The 17783-nt window shown below is 38.9% G+C and overlaps 2 protein-coding genes across 5 annotated transcripts; one reads left to right on the plus strand and one right to left on the minus strand.

Annotated features, from left to right (window-relative positions):
* Window positions 1–428: 428 nt before the first annotated feature.
* Window positions 429–6395, minus strand: trpc6b (transient receptor potential cation channel, subfamily C, member 6b). The gene is made up of 12 exons (XM_080889328.1): window positions 6293–6395; window positions 4342–5110; window positions 4051–4236; window positions 3692–3856; window positions 3181–3397; window positions 2580–2807; window positions 1991–2255; window positions 1660–1855; window positions 1326–1532; window positions 1078–1134; window positions 698–773; window positions 429–618 (listed from the first exon to the last, which is right to left on the minus strand). Exons 1-12 carry the CDS (start codon window positions 6310–6312, stop codon window positions 452–454), a joined length of 2553 nt encoding a protein of 850 aa, XP_080745454.1. The 5' UTR covers window positions 6313–6395; the 3' UTR covers window positions 429–451.
* Window positions 6396–7067: 672 nt separating this feature from the next.
* cep126 (centrosomal protein 126) lies at window positions 7068–17026 on the plus strand. Of its 4 annotated transcripts, none has more exons than XM_080888777.1 (11): window positions 7068–7397; window positions 7619–7738; window positions 8799–8944; window positions 9214–9325; window positions 9422–9557; window positions 10302–12243; window positions 12673–12791; window positions 13193–13262; window positions 13523–13732; window positions 13852–13916; window positions 14010–17026. In XM_080888777.1, exons 1-11 carry the CDS (start codon window positions 7363–7365, stop codon window positions 14091–14093), a joined length of 3039 nt encoding a protein of 1012 aa, XP_080744903.1. In that variant the 5' UTR covers window positions 7068–7362; the 3' UTR covers window positions 14094–17026. The 4 variants fall into 4 exon arrangements, with proteins under 4 accessions (XP_080744903.1, XP_080744904.1, XP_080744905.1 ...); XM_080888778.1 differs by having other exon boundaries at window positions 9425–9557; XM_080888779.1 differs by lacking the exon at window positions 13852–13916.
* Window positions 17027–17783: the final 757 nt, after the last annotated feature.

A 17783-nucleotide genomic window follows, 5' to 3' on the forward strand; every position in this document is an offset into this window, starting at 1 on the left:
AGTTATCAGAAAGAAGCTTAATTGAGTGTTGCGACTGAGACAATCAAACATATCTTTCTGTTTTATCTGAACCGCTTTCTGGTTTTCAGCACCAGGTGAATTACCTCCAAAACAAATCATGCAGATGACAGCAGTCAACTCAGAACTGTAGCCTAGTCAAAGCAACAGGAAAAGTTACATTACAGTTCCTTTATTGTAGCAATAAGCAAACTGTTCAGACACAGGCACGGAAAAAAAATCAAAAGACAAACAAATTAATAAGTTTACACAATGGAGAAAATGGAGGAATTTTTTTTATAATGAATACAAAATATGTAGTTTTATCAGCTAAGTTGTGTCTGAAAGTTGTGTGTTAAGTCTGTGTCACAGAAACATTCGGCCTTGACTGAATCCCTCATTAATGAGAACGATGGAGTGTGTCCAGTAAATACATTTCTAATCTTTATTGTTTTTAAGAAACCATATCCAGTGTATGCTTCTGCTCTTCTTTCTGCTTCGCATGCATTACTTCTTCCAGCTGCCTCATGAGCTCTGTTAGTGTCTTCTTATCGTGCTTCTCCCTTTCCAGGAGCTCAAAGCGAAGACTGGAGATGTCATGTTTGATCTCTTTCAGTTCACCTGAGGAACAGCAAGTGAAAAGGATAAAATTGTGTTTTTTATGTGATCCTAGCATGAAAAGTAGCTCAGAAGAACTTACCTTCATTCACTTCATTGTTATCTTTATCCCTCTGTGCTTTTAAGATGTATCTTTTAATGAGACAATTCATTATTTTCTGTAATAAAGTAACAAAGTCATGATTATAGTTTTATTCTGCTCTGTTAATTATTTCCCTCACACAAGACACAATTTGGACTATTTGGACTGACATGTTATGGGTCCTTATGTGTATATACAGCAAATTTATTTTATGCCTTATACTGTTTCATAGGTATGATTCCATAGATGACACCAAAATAAATGACAAACTTTGCACTTTTTATGTGCACTTGTTTATGTATGCAAAACCTTAATCAGGAAAGACAATTTACTGAAAGCTCCTTTATTAAGCAGTTATTGGAGATTTTAAAAAGCTTTACTTGATGACGGGTTGGACAAAGAGATGTTTCCCCAGCCAGATCGTCCTGTCGTCTTAACTAAGCCAAAAACAACCAAAAGAAGAAGGTGTTAACATAGGTACTTACAACCCCAAGCTGTACCTATTAATGTGACAAAAGAAGCCCTGAGGCCCGCTGAGATGATATATATTCCAACTAGTACATTCAACAAAATTGAAAATTCCTTGATTAAAATGTTGTTTCATCAAACGACACTGGTGGTGCCTCACATTGTTAAGCTCCATCTCATTGCGTGATTTTTTTGTGTGTCTGCCGGGAGGTACATTCCAGATGAAATCCTTTATACTCAGCAATAGACAAGATACTGATTTTGGGCAGGGCACAAGATTGAAGGGCACAGGCAGTGTGCCACTATGGTCAAAGTAAGAGAACCAGAGTTTAGCTCTTGCAAATTTCCACTCGACATCTGCATCATCCTGCAGCAAAAAAAACAAAAACAAAAAAGATGGAAATTTAAAACGCTGATAAATTTGGCAATCGGGCTTAAGATATAGTACCAGTCAAATCAGTTCTAAATTAGAAATATCAGTGATGAAGTTGTACCTCAATTTCTTGGAAAGAGCTGTTAAACATAGCAATGAGCATATTCAGCAAGACGACCACCATGATGATGTTGTACACCCCGTACAGAACGTAGCCTACATTCTCAATGAACTTATGGTTGATGTCAATCACCACTGATTTCACTTCTGACAGCCCAAAGATGGCCCAAAATAATGTTTTAAAACTCTCTTCAAGCCTGGAGTAATACAGAAATCAGAATTTAGTATAGTTCAACCATTGTGCCATATTTATTAGACACGTTTTGTGTGTAAAGGAAACATTTGATCATATTTTTCTAAAAACGGCGTTTTTGAAGTCGTTTGACACTTACGTTGTAAAGGCATCGTTGTGTTTGGCTCCAAGGTAGTATGAGTACAGATTGAACATTCCTACCATGAAAGCCACAAACACTGTTACGAACACCACCATGAATTTAAATATGTCTTTCACCGTCCTTCCCAGAGAGATCTGCAAAGGCCCGAAGCGCTCGTTGGCGGGCAGGATGTACGCAATGCGGGAGAAACTAAGCACAACAGCAATTGCGTAAAGGCCTTCGGAAATAAGCTGCGGGTCTGAGGGCATCCAGTGGATTCGAGCTAGGAAAAAAGAGAGAGAGAGAGATGCTGCATGTAAGAACAGGTTTTATGATCTAAACTTTGTGTCTGTTAATATTATTACTTGTGTTAAGATTTATAAATCAAATACCAATAAAGATCATTTTTCATTTTAATGATGAATTTTAAAAAATTAATTGGGCTATGAAGATAACACCTAAAAGTTTGTTTGTCTCTTTGTCCAGTGCAACATTAGAACAAAATTAAAATCTAAGACCAGCAACCTTTTATTTTAACAATGTAAACAAATATTGAATCCTTACCCATAATACCAATAACACTTGAATTTTTTTGGTCTACACTTACCAAGCTGGAAATACTGTATTTCAAAGGGCAACGTCATGTTGGACAGGCTAGTATGGTGCTTGTCAATATAACACTGGGCTGAATATGCATGCCAAAAAGCCATTAATCTGGCAGTGAAAGACGTCATAAAAATGGTGAGGATGCTAAAGTCTAGAAGGTTCCAGGGTTCTGATATGTACTCCCGGATGTCCTGGGACCAAATGTTGTTACATTCTTCCCAGATCTTCCCTGTGGAGAAAAAAAAAAGTGATTGGCAGTCCCATTTTTGCTCTCTTATATGAAATAGTGTAATAAAATCTTATCATGTACAAACAGTATTACTAAGATTTGGATAGTATTTACATCACATAGGAATTTTTATTGCTGTTACTGGTAAATCATGTTTGACATGGCTTCAAAGTCTGGTCTGTAGTTTGAGATTTTCTTGGTGAATGTGGGCAATTTGTATCATAGCAGATGTGTGAAGATTAATAAATCTTGAATGATTTTGATGTTTTTACCCTGACATGCACAGCAGTGTAATATTATGAGGACCCTGACTAAAATAATGAGAAATCCATAAGTATATTGGTGAGGGACAAAGTGTGTTTACGCTTATGACCTATGACCCAAGATATGATGAGAATTTCCATCCAGGTGAAGGGCGTGGTCTTCATACGAAAAAGCTGTGAAGGGTAATCATGGATGGTCATGTTGGGCAGCAGTGAAGTTCCCTCAAAGCGGTCTGCTGCATTCAGGACCAGTAGGCAAAGAAATATCATGAAGGAAGCTGCATGCGCCACAAACTTCAGGAAAGGGCTGCCCATAAGTTTTCCAAACTGAAGCGAGAGACAACAAACAGAACAAAACCTAAAATCACATTTTTTTTTACATATTTCAGTGATATATTTTATACATCAAAAGATACATGGCAGTGCTTAAGCCAGTCATAAAAACTGAAACATTGATGATGAGAAAAACTTCACAGGAAACTAAAAAAGTCAGCGCAATCCTACATTACAGCTTTGTTAACTTAGTGTTACCAGAATTTGGCAATTTAAAGTTCAGCAGGCATAATGCAACATTTGTATGGCAGGTTATTAGGTTATGTGCAACTTTTTTTGTAAACTAACCTTACTTGATGGTGCTATCCAGTAAATAAAAGCCAGTATAGGCAACCCAAGAGCTACACCGAGAACAAGAAGAATCTTAACTGCTGTTGTTTGCTGGTGGAGTCGAGATAGGTTTTCATACCAGATGGAAAGGAGTTGCTGTTGGCAGTTTGGATGTGCCACAAACTGCCTCATTTGAGTTTAAAGGTATGTGTTTTTTGCGTGTGTGCATGTGTGTGTTCATGCAAGACAAAGACAGACAGACAGAGACAGGAAGAGAAAAGGATTACTTTACACACTTTACATATTCAAACATGAGGTTGATGAAGGATGCAAGATTGATTAAAAAAAAAAAAGTTAAAGAGTGCTCATGTGCTTACCTTCTTAACCTCATATTTTATTGCAAGTTTTAACCTAATCAGGTTTTGTCTGTTCGTGGTGTCTGAGCTACGATATGATTCTTTGTCCCCATTTAAAATAGCCTCCACTTCCTCTGTGTTTCGACACAAATCCAGGAGCCCCACCACAAAGTCTTTACACTGCATTGACAGGTTCTTATAATCATTCTGTAACAGAGAACAGCAGCATATGCACTGTGAATGAGTGAAGCACATAAACAGACTGGCAAAAACATCAATATGCATCCTGAGTGAACACTGTAATTACTGTACCTTGAACTCTTTCTCGGTGTTGGCCAGAACTGCAAGCTCATTGCTCAGTTCCAGCGCTGCCATCACAGGATCTTCACTGGAGAGACAGAGATATGCCGGGCTGGCTAGACCTTTATATGCATTGATGCGGGACTGTGAATGGCTGAAAGAGTCATGCCTCCGCTGCTCACTACAGGTCTTGCACTGACAGTAGTAGTCATGGGGTCTTTCTATCCTGGCTCCCTTAAGAAGAAGTATATGCACTATTTCATACTCTTGGCACTGGCAAGCCAGAATGATGGGAGTGATGTCATGAGAGAACCGTGTCCCATCCTCATCATAGGAGAAAAAGTCATCATGCATCTCTGCCTGGCTGGGGCTGTTAGTCAGCCTTTGACTGTCTGCAAAAGCCTCGTGGTTCAGTATGGCCTCTACTATGCGAATGTAACCTTTACTGATGGCTAACAGCAAAGCATCTCCTATTCTGGCGAGGTCTTTCTTCTTTAGAAGAAGTCTGGTAAGTTCTAGATGCTCATTGGCAACAGCCAGCTGCAGTGCATTCTGTCCCATGTAGTTGACACAGTTAACATTGAGCTCTGGCAGCTCTTCCAACATCCGCCTCACTTCAGGGATATTGCCATATTCTGCAGCTTCTAAAAAAACTTCCTCCTTCATAGAAAGGCAAGAGGAAGAGTGAGGATGAAATGGGTAACCGGCCCCCCAAAAAGCTTGTCTCCGGGGTTTGACCACAATTTGTCTTAGCATCGTGGCTTTCTCTTCATTGCTCCATCTAAAAACAGGTAAGTGTATTTAGTCATATGATCTTTAACACAGGGTTACAATCACATTTTAGGTTTGTAAAATTATTTCTGTAAGACAAAATAGAACTACCTTTTCAGCTGGTAATCCCTCCTTTGCTAAGGTAAGATTAATAATTTCTCTCGAGGAAGATAAACAAATATTCTATTGCTTTAAAGGATAATTTTTACCTTATATCACAAAAAGGGCTGGACAATGAGACAGCAGTGATCCAACCAGTGACTGAACAACAGTGTGCACAGTGGGTCTCTGCTGATTTATAACTCACACTAAATGTGTGACACCACCCACAGATTCATCATCTGCTCTCCTTCATTTCATGGGAGGACACTGACCATTCAGCCTCTGCTGGATTCACATGTCTTTTTAATTTAGTTACTGTTGAATAATCCAAAATAGACTATACATAACACCACTTGCTGATCATGGAAAACTTAGAACGTGTTACGTCTTAACCACAGACATTAAGCTGAGGTCATACCTGATGACAGTGACTATTTTTATTGCTAATTAAATCGCCATTTTTAAAAGAGAAAATCAACTTTCTGCTCACTAATTACATTTGAATAACAAGGTTATCTGAGGAGCCAATTGCTTCAGCACAAATAACCACCATGATGACAGAAGTTGACGATGTCCAGTGTATTCAGTCATAATTAGTGACATTAGTAACAAGATTTTAAGTAACTGAGCAATCCGTTAAATGCATGCAATACATGCAGAATTTGTTCTGATAGAGGGGCAGATCGTTTATATTTGCGAATACAATATAAACTGAATATGTATCCTGCTGTTAGGCCAGGGAAGGTGAAAAAATCCTTATTTAAACCGAAGTGGTTTAAATAAGGATTTAATAAGTGAAGATCAAAATAATATTTGAAACATATTTTCTGGTGAACTTTGTTTCCCTTCCTATATCATCTAAAGAGCTAGATGGAGAAAACAAATGAAATGAAAGATTTCTGTAGCATCGTAAAAGTAGCAATAACATCGATATTATGGAAATATAACAATATCATTATCTGTCATATATATATATATATATATATATATATATATATATATATATATATATATATATATATATATATATATATATATATATGTAGAGAGAGAGAGATTTAAAGGGAAAAAAAACACGCGCTTCACTAACCTTGGGAAATACTGCTCCATCAGATGATTTATTAATTGTTTAATCTTTATGACCCAAATCTGCTTCGGTCATCGAGCTCATCCTGTAGCCTCTGGACCTTCTGTCAGAGTGGCTCTAACCCTGCGTCCAGTGTTGACTCTTGAAGCTTACAGTGCTGCATTTGCACGCCCAAAGGGCGTTTTTCCTTTAGAATTTCCTTTGAAATATGGGTATTGGTGTGGGTATTATATTTATCTATTATTTACTTTATTTTCAATCAATCTTCCCGTAAGCCCCCTAAAGCAAGATATTAAAGCACTTTGACAAACTGGGACTTTGGATCAGCAGAATCGCTCCAGCATAACAGGTTATGACTTAAACTGTAGCCGAGGGCAAAGGGATTATATGTAATTACCCGAGTGCAGGATAGCAGCAATATCATCACTATACCCATATACAGTGTTTGACAAAGTAAGAGATAAAGCAGCGGCCCACTCATCCATAAAATGGCATACACAATCTGGAAAAAGCAGATTTTCAATAATCCTCTTAACTTCTGTTTTTATTAAAGATAAAAAGTAATACCAGCCCATCCTCGTATTTTACAAGCCCTCCTCTAAGAGTAGATATAAAAGCTGAGTAAAAACATTTTAACTATCCCACAGAAAGTTTTTAACATTAAAATGTGGATACCTTTAATTTCCAAATGTGCCTGAAGGCGACATGCACGTCTGGAGGAGTCCTGCGCCCTCTGCTGGACATAAGAAAAACAATCACCTCTCTTGGTTGCCAAGGAGTCGCGTCCTCGGTCGCTATCATGGAGCAAGCGTACACAAACACGGCTGTGGACGTATCAACTTATTCGGATTTTTGTTCTCACTCTTTTACACAAGACAATGAGGCTGTTACTGGTCAGGGGAGGTCGCAACGATGTGGACATTTACGCTACAAGTTTCACTTCGCCCTGAAAATGGTTGAGTGACTTAATCCGGCGTATTGCCGACGTTAGCTAAAAAGGACAAGTTAGCAGCTGCTAGCCGATTGAACCTGTACGTCTGCTCGGTGTCAGCGAAGATCAGCAGCCTCAGAGGATGCAAGTTCCACAAGATCACTTCTTCTACCATTCGTATCCTACATGCATGAAGTTATTTGTGTTATAGAAATGTGTGTCGTGCACCCACGCTCGTTTTAAAACAAATGTAGAGTTCGGTAATGACCCAACTTGAAACTTTATTCGACCTGCTTGTATAATTCACGAGAACTTAATCATTACTGATTATTACTTTTACGCGACACATATCCTCTGACTACCATCAACAACTGCTCTCCTCAGCTGATGACTACCAGATATTCGAGGTTGAGAGATCATGCAAGTCTCGAGAAGGAGAGACGGCTTTTGGTTGAAGAGCAGAAGATATGCAAATCCCGAGCACGCAAATTCTCCCTGGAAACCAACCGACGCAGAAAGTCAGTTGTCAAATGAATATATATTATTTTTATTGTTGGACTAACAGCAAAGTTTCATCTAAACAACACACTTCTGTCCGATTTCTATAACCTATAACCTATAACGCTCCCATACCCATTTAGAGAAATATGTGCAGCCCATTTAATTTTGCTGGTGTTCAGAATGGGCCTCTGGTTCTGTCCTTGACTTTGATACTTTATAGGATCAACTGTGCAGACAGGATTTCACAATGTAGACCTGGAAATAGATCTATGTTTCCAGAGAGGTGATTAAAGCTTGACTTCTTTGAATGCTTAAAGCTGCAAAGTTTATCCCGATGAGGTTCAGATCCCTTGCACCTTCTAAATATGTGTTTCCATAATTGGGACCTGACGCTGAGAGGTCCTGTTTTTAAACCTAGTGCACTAAAAGCATGTTATAGCAAGGATGGCTGTAGGCAATGGTCAGGCTTATTGCGTAACATCAGAACAAGGCGTAACCCAAGAACAAGAGGAACCCCACAAATTAGATTTGTTCCTTTAATGGAGGGGCAAATTAAACTGTGGATAAGCTTACCCATAAACATTACATAGATTGCATGAAATACTATATCTTCACTTACAGTAATACATTTCAGTTTTATTTTTAGACAGCAGAATTGCAATCTTTAACATGATTTTTCACACGTAAAAAAGGCAGCATAATTAGGCACAATGTTGCACATTTAAAGGACAGGTGTAACTCCAGTTCATGTATAGTTTAATGACACATTTTCAAAAATGAATTTTCAGCTACTATAAGCCTTTGTAAATACAGTAGATAGAGGTACTTCTCATGGCTATTTAATACACTACTGCTTCTGACATTTTAAAAAGAAAACAAAGTGGAATTTTATTTACACTATTACTGTTGTTACTGGCTTCACCAGTGAACCCAGGAGTGAATGGTGTCTTTAATTTATTAATGGCTCTGCTGAAAACATATCTCTAGGCAGGGACTCAGGTTTCTGTTTAGCCCAGACTAGATTTAATAAATTAAAATGTGCCCTAGGTTCATTCTCTTCCCTTTTTCATGGCTCAGGGCTTTGGATGAAAGACGGAAGCAGTGGGATGTGCAGGAGCAATGCCTAAGAGACCGCATCCTCCAGCAACGCAGACTGCAAGTACAGGACGCAACTGAGCGTTTCCAAAGAGCACATTTACCCCCTTCTGAGAGGCGCCGACAATGTTAGTAGATTATACAGTTAGCTCCATATATATTTGGACACTGACACAAGATTTGTTCTTTACCTGTTTACTGAAAAATATTCCAGTTATAGTTGTATAATGGACATGGACGGAATGCGTAGACTCTCAGCTTTCATTTGAGGGTATTCACATTCAAGTTGGATGAAGGGTTTGGGAGTTTCAGCTCCTTAACACGTACCACCCTCTATTTCACTCAACAGTCTTGACATATTTTGGTTTATTTGTATGTTTTCCTTTGTGTCTCATAGCTTTTAAAAGAAATGTTGCAAATATTGAAGATGCACTCCATCAAATTCAAGGCACCTTGAATTCGCACACTCGGCAGTCCTCTTTCTTGTCCAGCAATATAAATGTTAATGGGTAAAAAAGAAGCAGATTTAAACTTCAACCATTATCTTACTGCATACCAAAAATAGCCAGTCACTGCTTATTTATATTCTCCTTTCTCTTTTAAAGAAGCTGCTCCCCATCTCCTAAGCCACCCACAGTTTCTAAATCCTCCCACCGCCAAGCGCTTTCTGCTGTGGAGGCCTACACAAAACTCCTCCTGGAACAGAGCAGAATAGAGAGCGAGCACGATCACAGTCCACAGGTATTTTGTTTTTGTTTGTTTTGTTTTTTTTTCATTTCAATGTGCAGGAAACAAAACTTTAGTGTGACAGCCCTTCTGCTTTTTTCGAGGCCACAGTTTCTTTCAGTTGGCGCTTAATTGCTGTGGAAGCTCTGAGGCTGTACTTACTGCTTGTACTGCTTCTACATTTTGGCTATATTTTTAGTAATTAAATAAAGACAGAGTGTAATATGCCATGTGTTGTAATGCCGTATTTAAATAATTGTAGAACCTGGTAAGGACCAGATTTATGATGATTTTGTTTTTCATTTTTCATTTTTTTATATATATATATACTAGCACGACTGAACGAATAATGGGCTGTTTATAATATTGGGGAAACCTACCTCAGTCACCTGAGACTGAAGAAGTCACTTGGATGAGTGTTGAAACGTTTCTCCCACTGAAAACGTCCAGATGAACAGAATCAATCTTGGGGGGATTCCACTAGGTGGCAGCATTGTAACAAACCTTTTCCTGCAGTAACAGTCCCTGTGGATGCTACAAACTGTAGCACCCTCTAGTGCAATGTGTGTATATTAATAGCTGTTTCAGAATGTATATTATTTATAACAGTCTTCATTTTCATTTTGTGAAAAAAAAAAAGATCAGTGGCAAGGACGCAGGGGAGGTCCTTGTAAGCACTGATAAGCAACAGGCATGCCTGTACAGTTGTAAAATATATTATTTTCCACTTATCAACTCCTCTCTGCTTCCATTTTCCAGGGTAGCCACCTGTCTGATTCTTGTCTTTCTGAGAGCCTTTCAAGTAAGGATAGTTTGGAAAATGAGGATTTCAACCACCTCACAAAACCTCTGCAGAGTTCCTATTCATCACTCTTGCTTGGCACAGAGAGGACCCATCAAGACCTAAGAAAGCAAAATGACTTGTGTCATCAAACATCAGACTTCTCAGCGATGATGCTTCTCGGTGATAACTTAGTCCAAGCAAATAAGCGGCATGAACCAAACCAGAAAAAACTAGATGAATCTGGATGGTGTAATAATAAGATAAATGTTTCTAAAGCCTCGTGGGAATTCACATCTATTGAACAAAGACTTAAGACAGAGATCCAGCCTGCTCTGAACAACTGTAATTTATCAGCTCATAGTGAAAATGTTAGTGCTGACCTAGAGCCCTATGAGATGAAAACTCGACAGAACAGCCCCGGTGGCAACATCATTATTGCAAATATAGCTGCTCTTGGCAACGCAGCACTCGATTCTTCCTATCCTAAACAAGAGGGCCTCTTGGCTCACAAACAGGAGAGGATCCAAGATGACAGACAATTAAAATATCCAACTACAGAAATTCCTTTGCTTGCCAAAAATAGCAACAGCAAAGACATTTTGTTTGGGGATCCCCCAAAGCCAAATATTTTCTTGTACAACAGTACAACAGACAATTTGTCAAGAGAAAGCGCTCTTCAGCAAACAGGAAAAGAAAACAGCGCTCTGTCATCTCACAAAGAATGCAGTGCTTCTACAAACAATCTCAATAAGGTTACAAACTCAGACTCCAATACTAAGAAGCCAATAAATACAAAACCCATGGAGCATACCTGCTTGTCTAATATTCAGTCAGATACGTACAAGTGTCTTGAATGTCCTGAGAAGGAAGTCGAGAAAATACCTTTGTCAATAGAGACGTCTGATTCGGTATGTGAGGTCAGATATAGTAAGGGAATTCTTAAAAAGCAGTCCAAATACATGGATTCCACTTGTGTGTACGGCTCAGGGAATTTGATTTTTGCAAAACAAGTAGCTTTAGCGATCAGGGATAGTGTTGAATTAGCACGGAGAAAAACAAGGGACCTGGGGGGCAATAACACTGTCAAAAAGAAGCTGCGTTGGTTTGATGAAGTGCATGTGGAAAAAGAGAAAGATAAACAGAACAAAATGAAAGGCAAATCCTTCAATCTCTGTCAACCAAAAAACAACTCGAACGACCACCAGCTAAGCCTTAGTGCGTTCTCAGGGACTCCCAAGACTGGACCCGGCATGACCCCTGCAGCCTCCACTGGTTATCAGTTTACAAAAGAAGCTTGGGCAGATGTTCAAGTCAACTTGCCCCAGCAACAAACCGATGAGGTCAAGGTACACCGCAACAGCATCAGAGCCAGTGCCCCCAAGGTCCCTCGGAAAGAGCACTTTGGCAGAGCGGGTCCTGTTTCCTCACGAACAAGAAAGGGCACGGTCATACGACCTCAGTCTGCCACCGAGGTTAGTCAGATTGCCAAAACCCAAGGGAAGGTCATGGTGCCACGTCCACCTCCTCGGATGGAATCTGCGGAGGAAAAGACGCCGTGCATCACCAAAATTCCATATGGCAGGGATCACGCGAGCGCCATCAACAAACGGGCCATGGCTGTTGAGCAGGTCCTGAACAAGAATGACTCAGAGGGCCATTGCTCAGCTAAAACGCATAAAGAAAGAACAACAGAAAATACTGTTTTAGACACACCACTGCCACCGTCATACGCCTCCCCACTTTCAGAGGGCATTGTGACGAGCATGCCCAGTTCAAGTCATCAGGACACTCACCACTACAGAAGAAGGGGGGGGAATGCATGTAATGAAAAAGACTTCTGTTTAGATTGTACTCCCACAGATGAAGAAATTTCACAGCTCTGGCATGGCGTCCGCAGTGCCTTAACCACAAAGGATGGTAATGTATATTTTAGCTGACAGCACTACACACGGCTTAGGGTTAATTTGAGTGCCTCCAGAAATTTTAGTTGGTTTTTTTTCTACCTGTTCAAGTTCATATTTTACATTTTATAATGTAAGTAGTAGCTACAGTACTTTGAGCGTGAAGAGGAACAATCTTTAATGCTAATCCAGTCCCAGGATGCTGTTTGACTGTGTTCAATAGTACAAGTATGCAGAAAATAATCTGCATGACATTTGTGAGTTTTTATGACTATTTTTAATCATTATTCCACTTTTTTATTATTTGTAGTAATAGGCTGTGCTTCAAAACATCCAACTGCTTTTTTAAACTTTAAAAACAAATTTTACATGGTGTTCCAGACAGCACAGTCTGGAATATGCTTGTTCTTGTAGTTATGATACCGGTGCATATGTTTTCTTTCAGCAAAACTGATACTGAAAGCACCAGCCCTGGAGAGAGGGCGAGTCTTAAGGAAGCCCTGTACAGAGAAAGGCAGACAGGCTCCTGGCTCAGAGAATAGAAGACTTCATCAGATCTCTCAGGTACATGCGTGCAGTTGCGTAGTTGCCCTGTGGGAGGTGTGAGAGTAGTTGGTAAAGATCAGTAAGTGGGTGTGTTTGAACTTGTTTTGCTGTTCCTTTTATGCTGTCCAAAGTGTTAATTTAATAATTAATGGTGCCAAAGACAAGCGTTAGGGATAGACATGAGTTAACGATACATTTTTTTTGTCATCACAAATAAAATAAGACTTAATTCATCTCTGGCCTGCATAAAAATTAAGGTTAATTGTAGGTCAGACTAACAGAATAAAATAGAATAGAAATCTTTGTCTTAAGCTTCCCAGACAAAGGGAACAATAACAACGAGCAGTTAGTAAAAAGCTAATAACTGATGTTGACTTAGTGACAGTTCATGTGTTGTGAGTGTGTGTTGTTTTTTGCAGCAAACAAAGCAAACAGCAAAGCTGCTCAGAACATTACCAAGCACTTACAACTCAGCCTTTCCAAATGAAGGTATTATGTTCTCTGTTTGTGTTTACATTTATTTTATAATTCAAGCAAATGTTGAATGTATTAGTTTAAAAAAAAGTTACTCTTCTGTCATGTCTTATGCTTTATAAGAGCTTTCTTAACATTTTCTTTTTTGTTTTCTAGTTTTAGGAAATATATATAATGTAACTTAAAAAACAGGGATATAGGAATTTAGAAATCTGATAGGACAGCTGCATCATGCATTAATAAGGTGAGAGTGTCTGCCTTTAATGTAATCTCAGATTTTGAGAGTGCAGCCCAGTTACACCTCGCTGAAGTGCATGCCAAAGGCCATCTGGAAGAAAAGGGTATAGTGGCTGCCATGGAGACAGTCCAAACACAGAGATCTGGAACAGTAGACCAGTACAGCCAACAGCAGGAGCTCACCAGCATTTCCTTGGAGGAGAAGAAAATTCTGCTTTGTCTGGATCGACTCAACCACCAGCTTCAATGTAAGCACTTTGTGAAGGCCGTTAAAATCAGGCCAGAATTTTTCTGACCTGTGTATAACAGAAGAGTATCAACATGATGTCGGTGCAGCGTAACCACGCCAACCTGTTACTATTTGCAGGTGTGCAGGAGCGTGTTGGGGGCAATACTAGCATGCATGGTCTTGTACTTAGTGATGCACCCTATGTAAGTGTTTAGCAGGGATTTATTTCTTTCCTCAACAGAAAGGGTGACTTTGTTGAAGATAATTCATTTCTTAACTTCTGTCTCCATTTTCAGACAAGAGAAGTGAAAGCATCAAACCATAACAAACACTGTGGATCCTCGGCTAACAATCACTCTCGATACCACCAGAAGTCCTGACTTGAAGCTTGTGTTCGCCACAGCAGTCTTGAGCCCTCGTCGGTGCACTTTATGCTGAAGCATGTTGTTGAAACAAGCACTTATTACAAAACAAGGAATTGTGTCTTTTTAAGTAACTAAGGATCTGAAATATAAACAGCCTTGAATTGCAAAGACAAAAAAAGACATATCAGCAGCCTTAGAGCACACTTAAGCTACTGACTATCAAGCAATCGAAGTCTGAAGTGCCTATTTAAATGAGAAAGGCTTTAATCTGTTTTTATGTTACAAAATGCAAAGATGCTCTTGTTTCAATCAATACATGACCAGCCCTGACTGCAAAATATACAAACACTATCAAATTGTATATGTTAAATGTTTAAAGGTGTACCATTCTGTATTTATTTTGCATAGTAACACTATGACTTGGTGGACTGTTTTGCAGCAGTTCAGCAGTGAACTGAATAAATGTTGTTGACAGTTTGCTGATAAACTCTGTGTTTGGCAGTGTTATAATCAGTGAATTGACCAAGGCCTGGAAATGGTTTATGAAAAGTTTTGCAGCGTTGAAGGTGTGTTTGTCTTTCTTTTATGGCTGTGGAAAAGATGATTATGGCTACTGGACTCAACCTACTGGCTTAACAAGCCGAGCCTCTACAGCGAGGTTTCTGCAGGTTTCTCTTCAGATTGCACCTATGCTGAATTTTATTTTTGCTTTAAGGCTTAATTTATTTAATATTGCCCTCAATCTATAGTAACATCAAAAGACAAAGCATGCTATTATTTGATACTAGTTGTTGTTTAAAGTGTATTTAATTAAAAACTTCTCTGTCTTCCTTGGCAAACAATAGGTTCATTGGGGGAAGACGCTGTAGGGATTATTGATGTGAGCTGCCCCTCCTTCTCTGGCGTGTCTGGGTTTGTCCCTCTGTCAGCCTGCTAGGACTTGTTCCAAGAGCTGAAGGAAGCCCAAGCTCATCTGAACAATGATGGGACTTTTTTTATAGTTTAACTGCAGGTTTCTTTGGTGCTCCAAGAAGGAGCTATAAACGGTAATGTGACAATGGTGTCTCATTGCCACACCGAGTCGTGCATCACCTCCTTGTTAGCTTACACCAAAACTGAGAACAGCAACAGAGGGAAACAATGTATTCATTTTTAGCATATGATTATGCCCACAACAGCAGATGCACTTTGACTCGTTACATTTGAAGAGATTCTCCAGTGAAACATACAAACTGTCCAATGTGGTTAATTGACAATGAGCGTCAGTGTTATTTCTACCCAGTGTGCATGAGACGATTATAAAGAGAAGAAAACTACTTTTATCTGAACTGATGCTGATATTTAACATATTTGAGTCCTACCTATTAACAAGAAACTCTCTAGTAATGATACTTAGACTGCCCCAATAAAAAAGGAAAAAAAAACAACATAAGCGTGCACACAAATAAACACAATCATGTAGAATAAGTGTTCGTGTTCAGATAAATCACTGAAATTCTGAATATTCTGCTGTAGGTTTGCCCTGAAATCAGTTCCGTTTGGCCTGGCACCATTATTGTTCACAGCCATTATGCTATACAATGGTGAGTGTAATGAGCTTTAAGCCTTAACCAGCACAACACCCAGAAACTGAACAAGAAAAGGCAAGAGTGCTGAAAATAAGGGGAGACATTTTCACAGATGCAAGTTCAAGCTTGTGCTTTGGTCTGTTGTGAAGCTTAAGCTGTCAAGTATTTTGTCTTCTTTTGTTACAGTCCATTTAACACGCAATGAATGAGTGTCTGGAAAAGCAATATTGCATGCAACAAAAAATGACCGAAACAAACCTTGACTTTAAAAAAAATCTGAATATCTTTTGTAATAAGACAATATGCACATGGATGGAAGGTTGGAAATTGTGTTTTACGTGTTTAGATCAAATTTGTAATGATAACAATGGTTTTAATGCTCAGAAAATGAGTGATAGCTAAGATTTATGCATAAAGCTGAAAGATTGTAGGCAATAACATAGTTGTACGTGGTTTGTTCATGTTTAAAGGAAGCCAGAAAGGAAGGGATAGACACTGCAATAGTTTGTTTATTGGGATAAATACCGATTGTACACTGCAGGGGGCGTGCGAGCCTTCCACTCACTTGACTGTAGCAACAGTGTGTCAACATATCTGTAATAGCCAAACAGAAGAGCAAAGCGCTTTACACAAAGTGGACTCATACAGCTACACTTTCGATCACAGGTTGATTCCGCTTTATAGCGGCCATATAATCGTTTCTAGTAATATCCAATCGAGAGCAGTGAGGAGGATGGAAGGCTTACAAAAAGTGACCAAACTCGGCGTGGTGGGTGGTCCTCTTGGCGCTGCCGGGACACTGCAGTCCATCTCTTTAATGTGTCTGACTGCGTTACAATGATGTGAAAATGGCCACTTTCATTGAAACAATGGACATTTTTTGACTGGCAGCATGTGTGCAAAGACTGTTTCCTTCATTCATCAAATTAGAGCAACTTTTAAAACAATAATCAAGTATTTCACAAATATTAAAAGTTCTCTCACTGTCAGCATTTTACTAATCATTTATTAGACACATCAAAGTTTAGCAGGACAAACATGAATTCCTACCAGTATGGTGGATTACAGCGATGTTAAATGTTTCTAAGATTTTGAAGGTGCAGCATTGTTAAAAAGTATTATCTGTCCAAAAGCATGTGGGTTGAGTGTGACTCTCAGTCTGTTAAGGAGGTTTACAGTGTCTGTGGATATTTAATAGATCTTCATAATGATGCATTCATGGATGTATGGGAAAAGCTGAAACAGAGCCTCTATATCCAAAGAGGGTGGATCTTGACAAAATGATTTCTCAATGGGAGAGGGGCTTCATTAGCATAACAATTGTGGGAACTGCATGGGTCTACTTTTCATGAGCACTGTAACAAAAAAAGAGAGTGAGAGAGAGACAAAACTGTACTATTACACATAGTGATGATATTTTTTTTTTCTTATCTTTGCTCAGATTCTTGGGAAAGTGTTTATCTATATTTTGTCATAATGTTATAAATAAATCCTGCAAAGAAAAATGTGATCTGCCAGTGTTACTTTAGTCAGATTTTCCGTTTGCAAATGCACTTTATTGTAAGTTTTTATGAGCTTTAGTTCAATATGAATTTGATTTTCGTTTTCTTTTTGGTCCTTTATTTTCTTGTTTTTACACTAGAAAAACTTTGGTAACTTAAAAAAAACATGTACAAACTTGTACAAGAAAATGTCACTTTATAGCATCAAATTTGAGTTTAATTTGGTTACCCCGTGTTCATCTGTGTGTATATATTTTCAGTGCATCTGCAAGTTAGTTTAATGAAACTTCCCATGTAGTAGTGTTTTTTTCTACAAGGCATCCAGATTTGGGCTAGCAAATGGGCCATAAATGGAGACCATAACTCATAAGGTCTTGCCCAGATTGTCCGGTCGAAGATTACATAAACTGTAAAGGATATTACAATTCCATTTGCTGTCGAAATAAGTAGATGTTAACGTTAAAAAGTTGTGACATGTCTTATCAAAAATGTATCTTTTGGTACATAATCTTTTACTTTTAATTTCACACTATGTTTAATTGGGGAAGGTGCCCGCTAATAAAGGGCTTGGCTTTTCCAGTCTACCTTTAAACGCTCTTGTCCCAATCGGAGCCGTAAGTCCCGCCCTATTGGTG

This window comes from Rhamphochromis sp. 'chilingali' (genome assembly GCF_963969265.1).
Source record: "Rhamphochromis sp. 'chilingali' genome assembly, chromosome: 8".
Classification (NCBI taxonomy): domain Eukaryota; kingdom Metazoa; phylum Chordata; class Actinopteri; order Cichliformes; family Cichlidae; genus Rhamphochromis; species Rhamphochromis sp. 'chilingali'.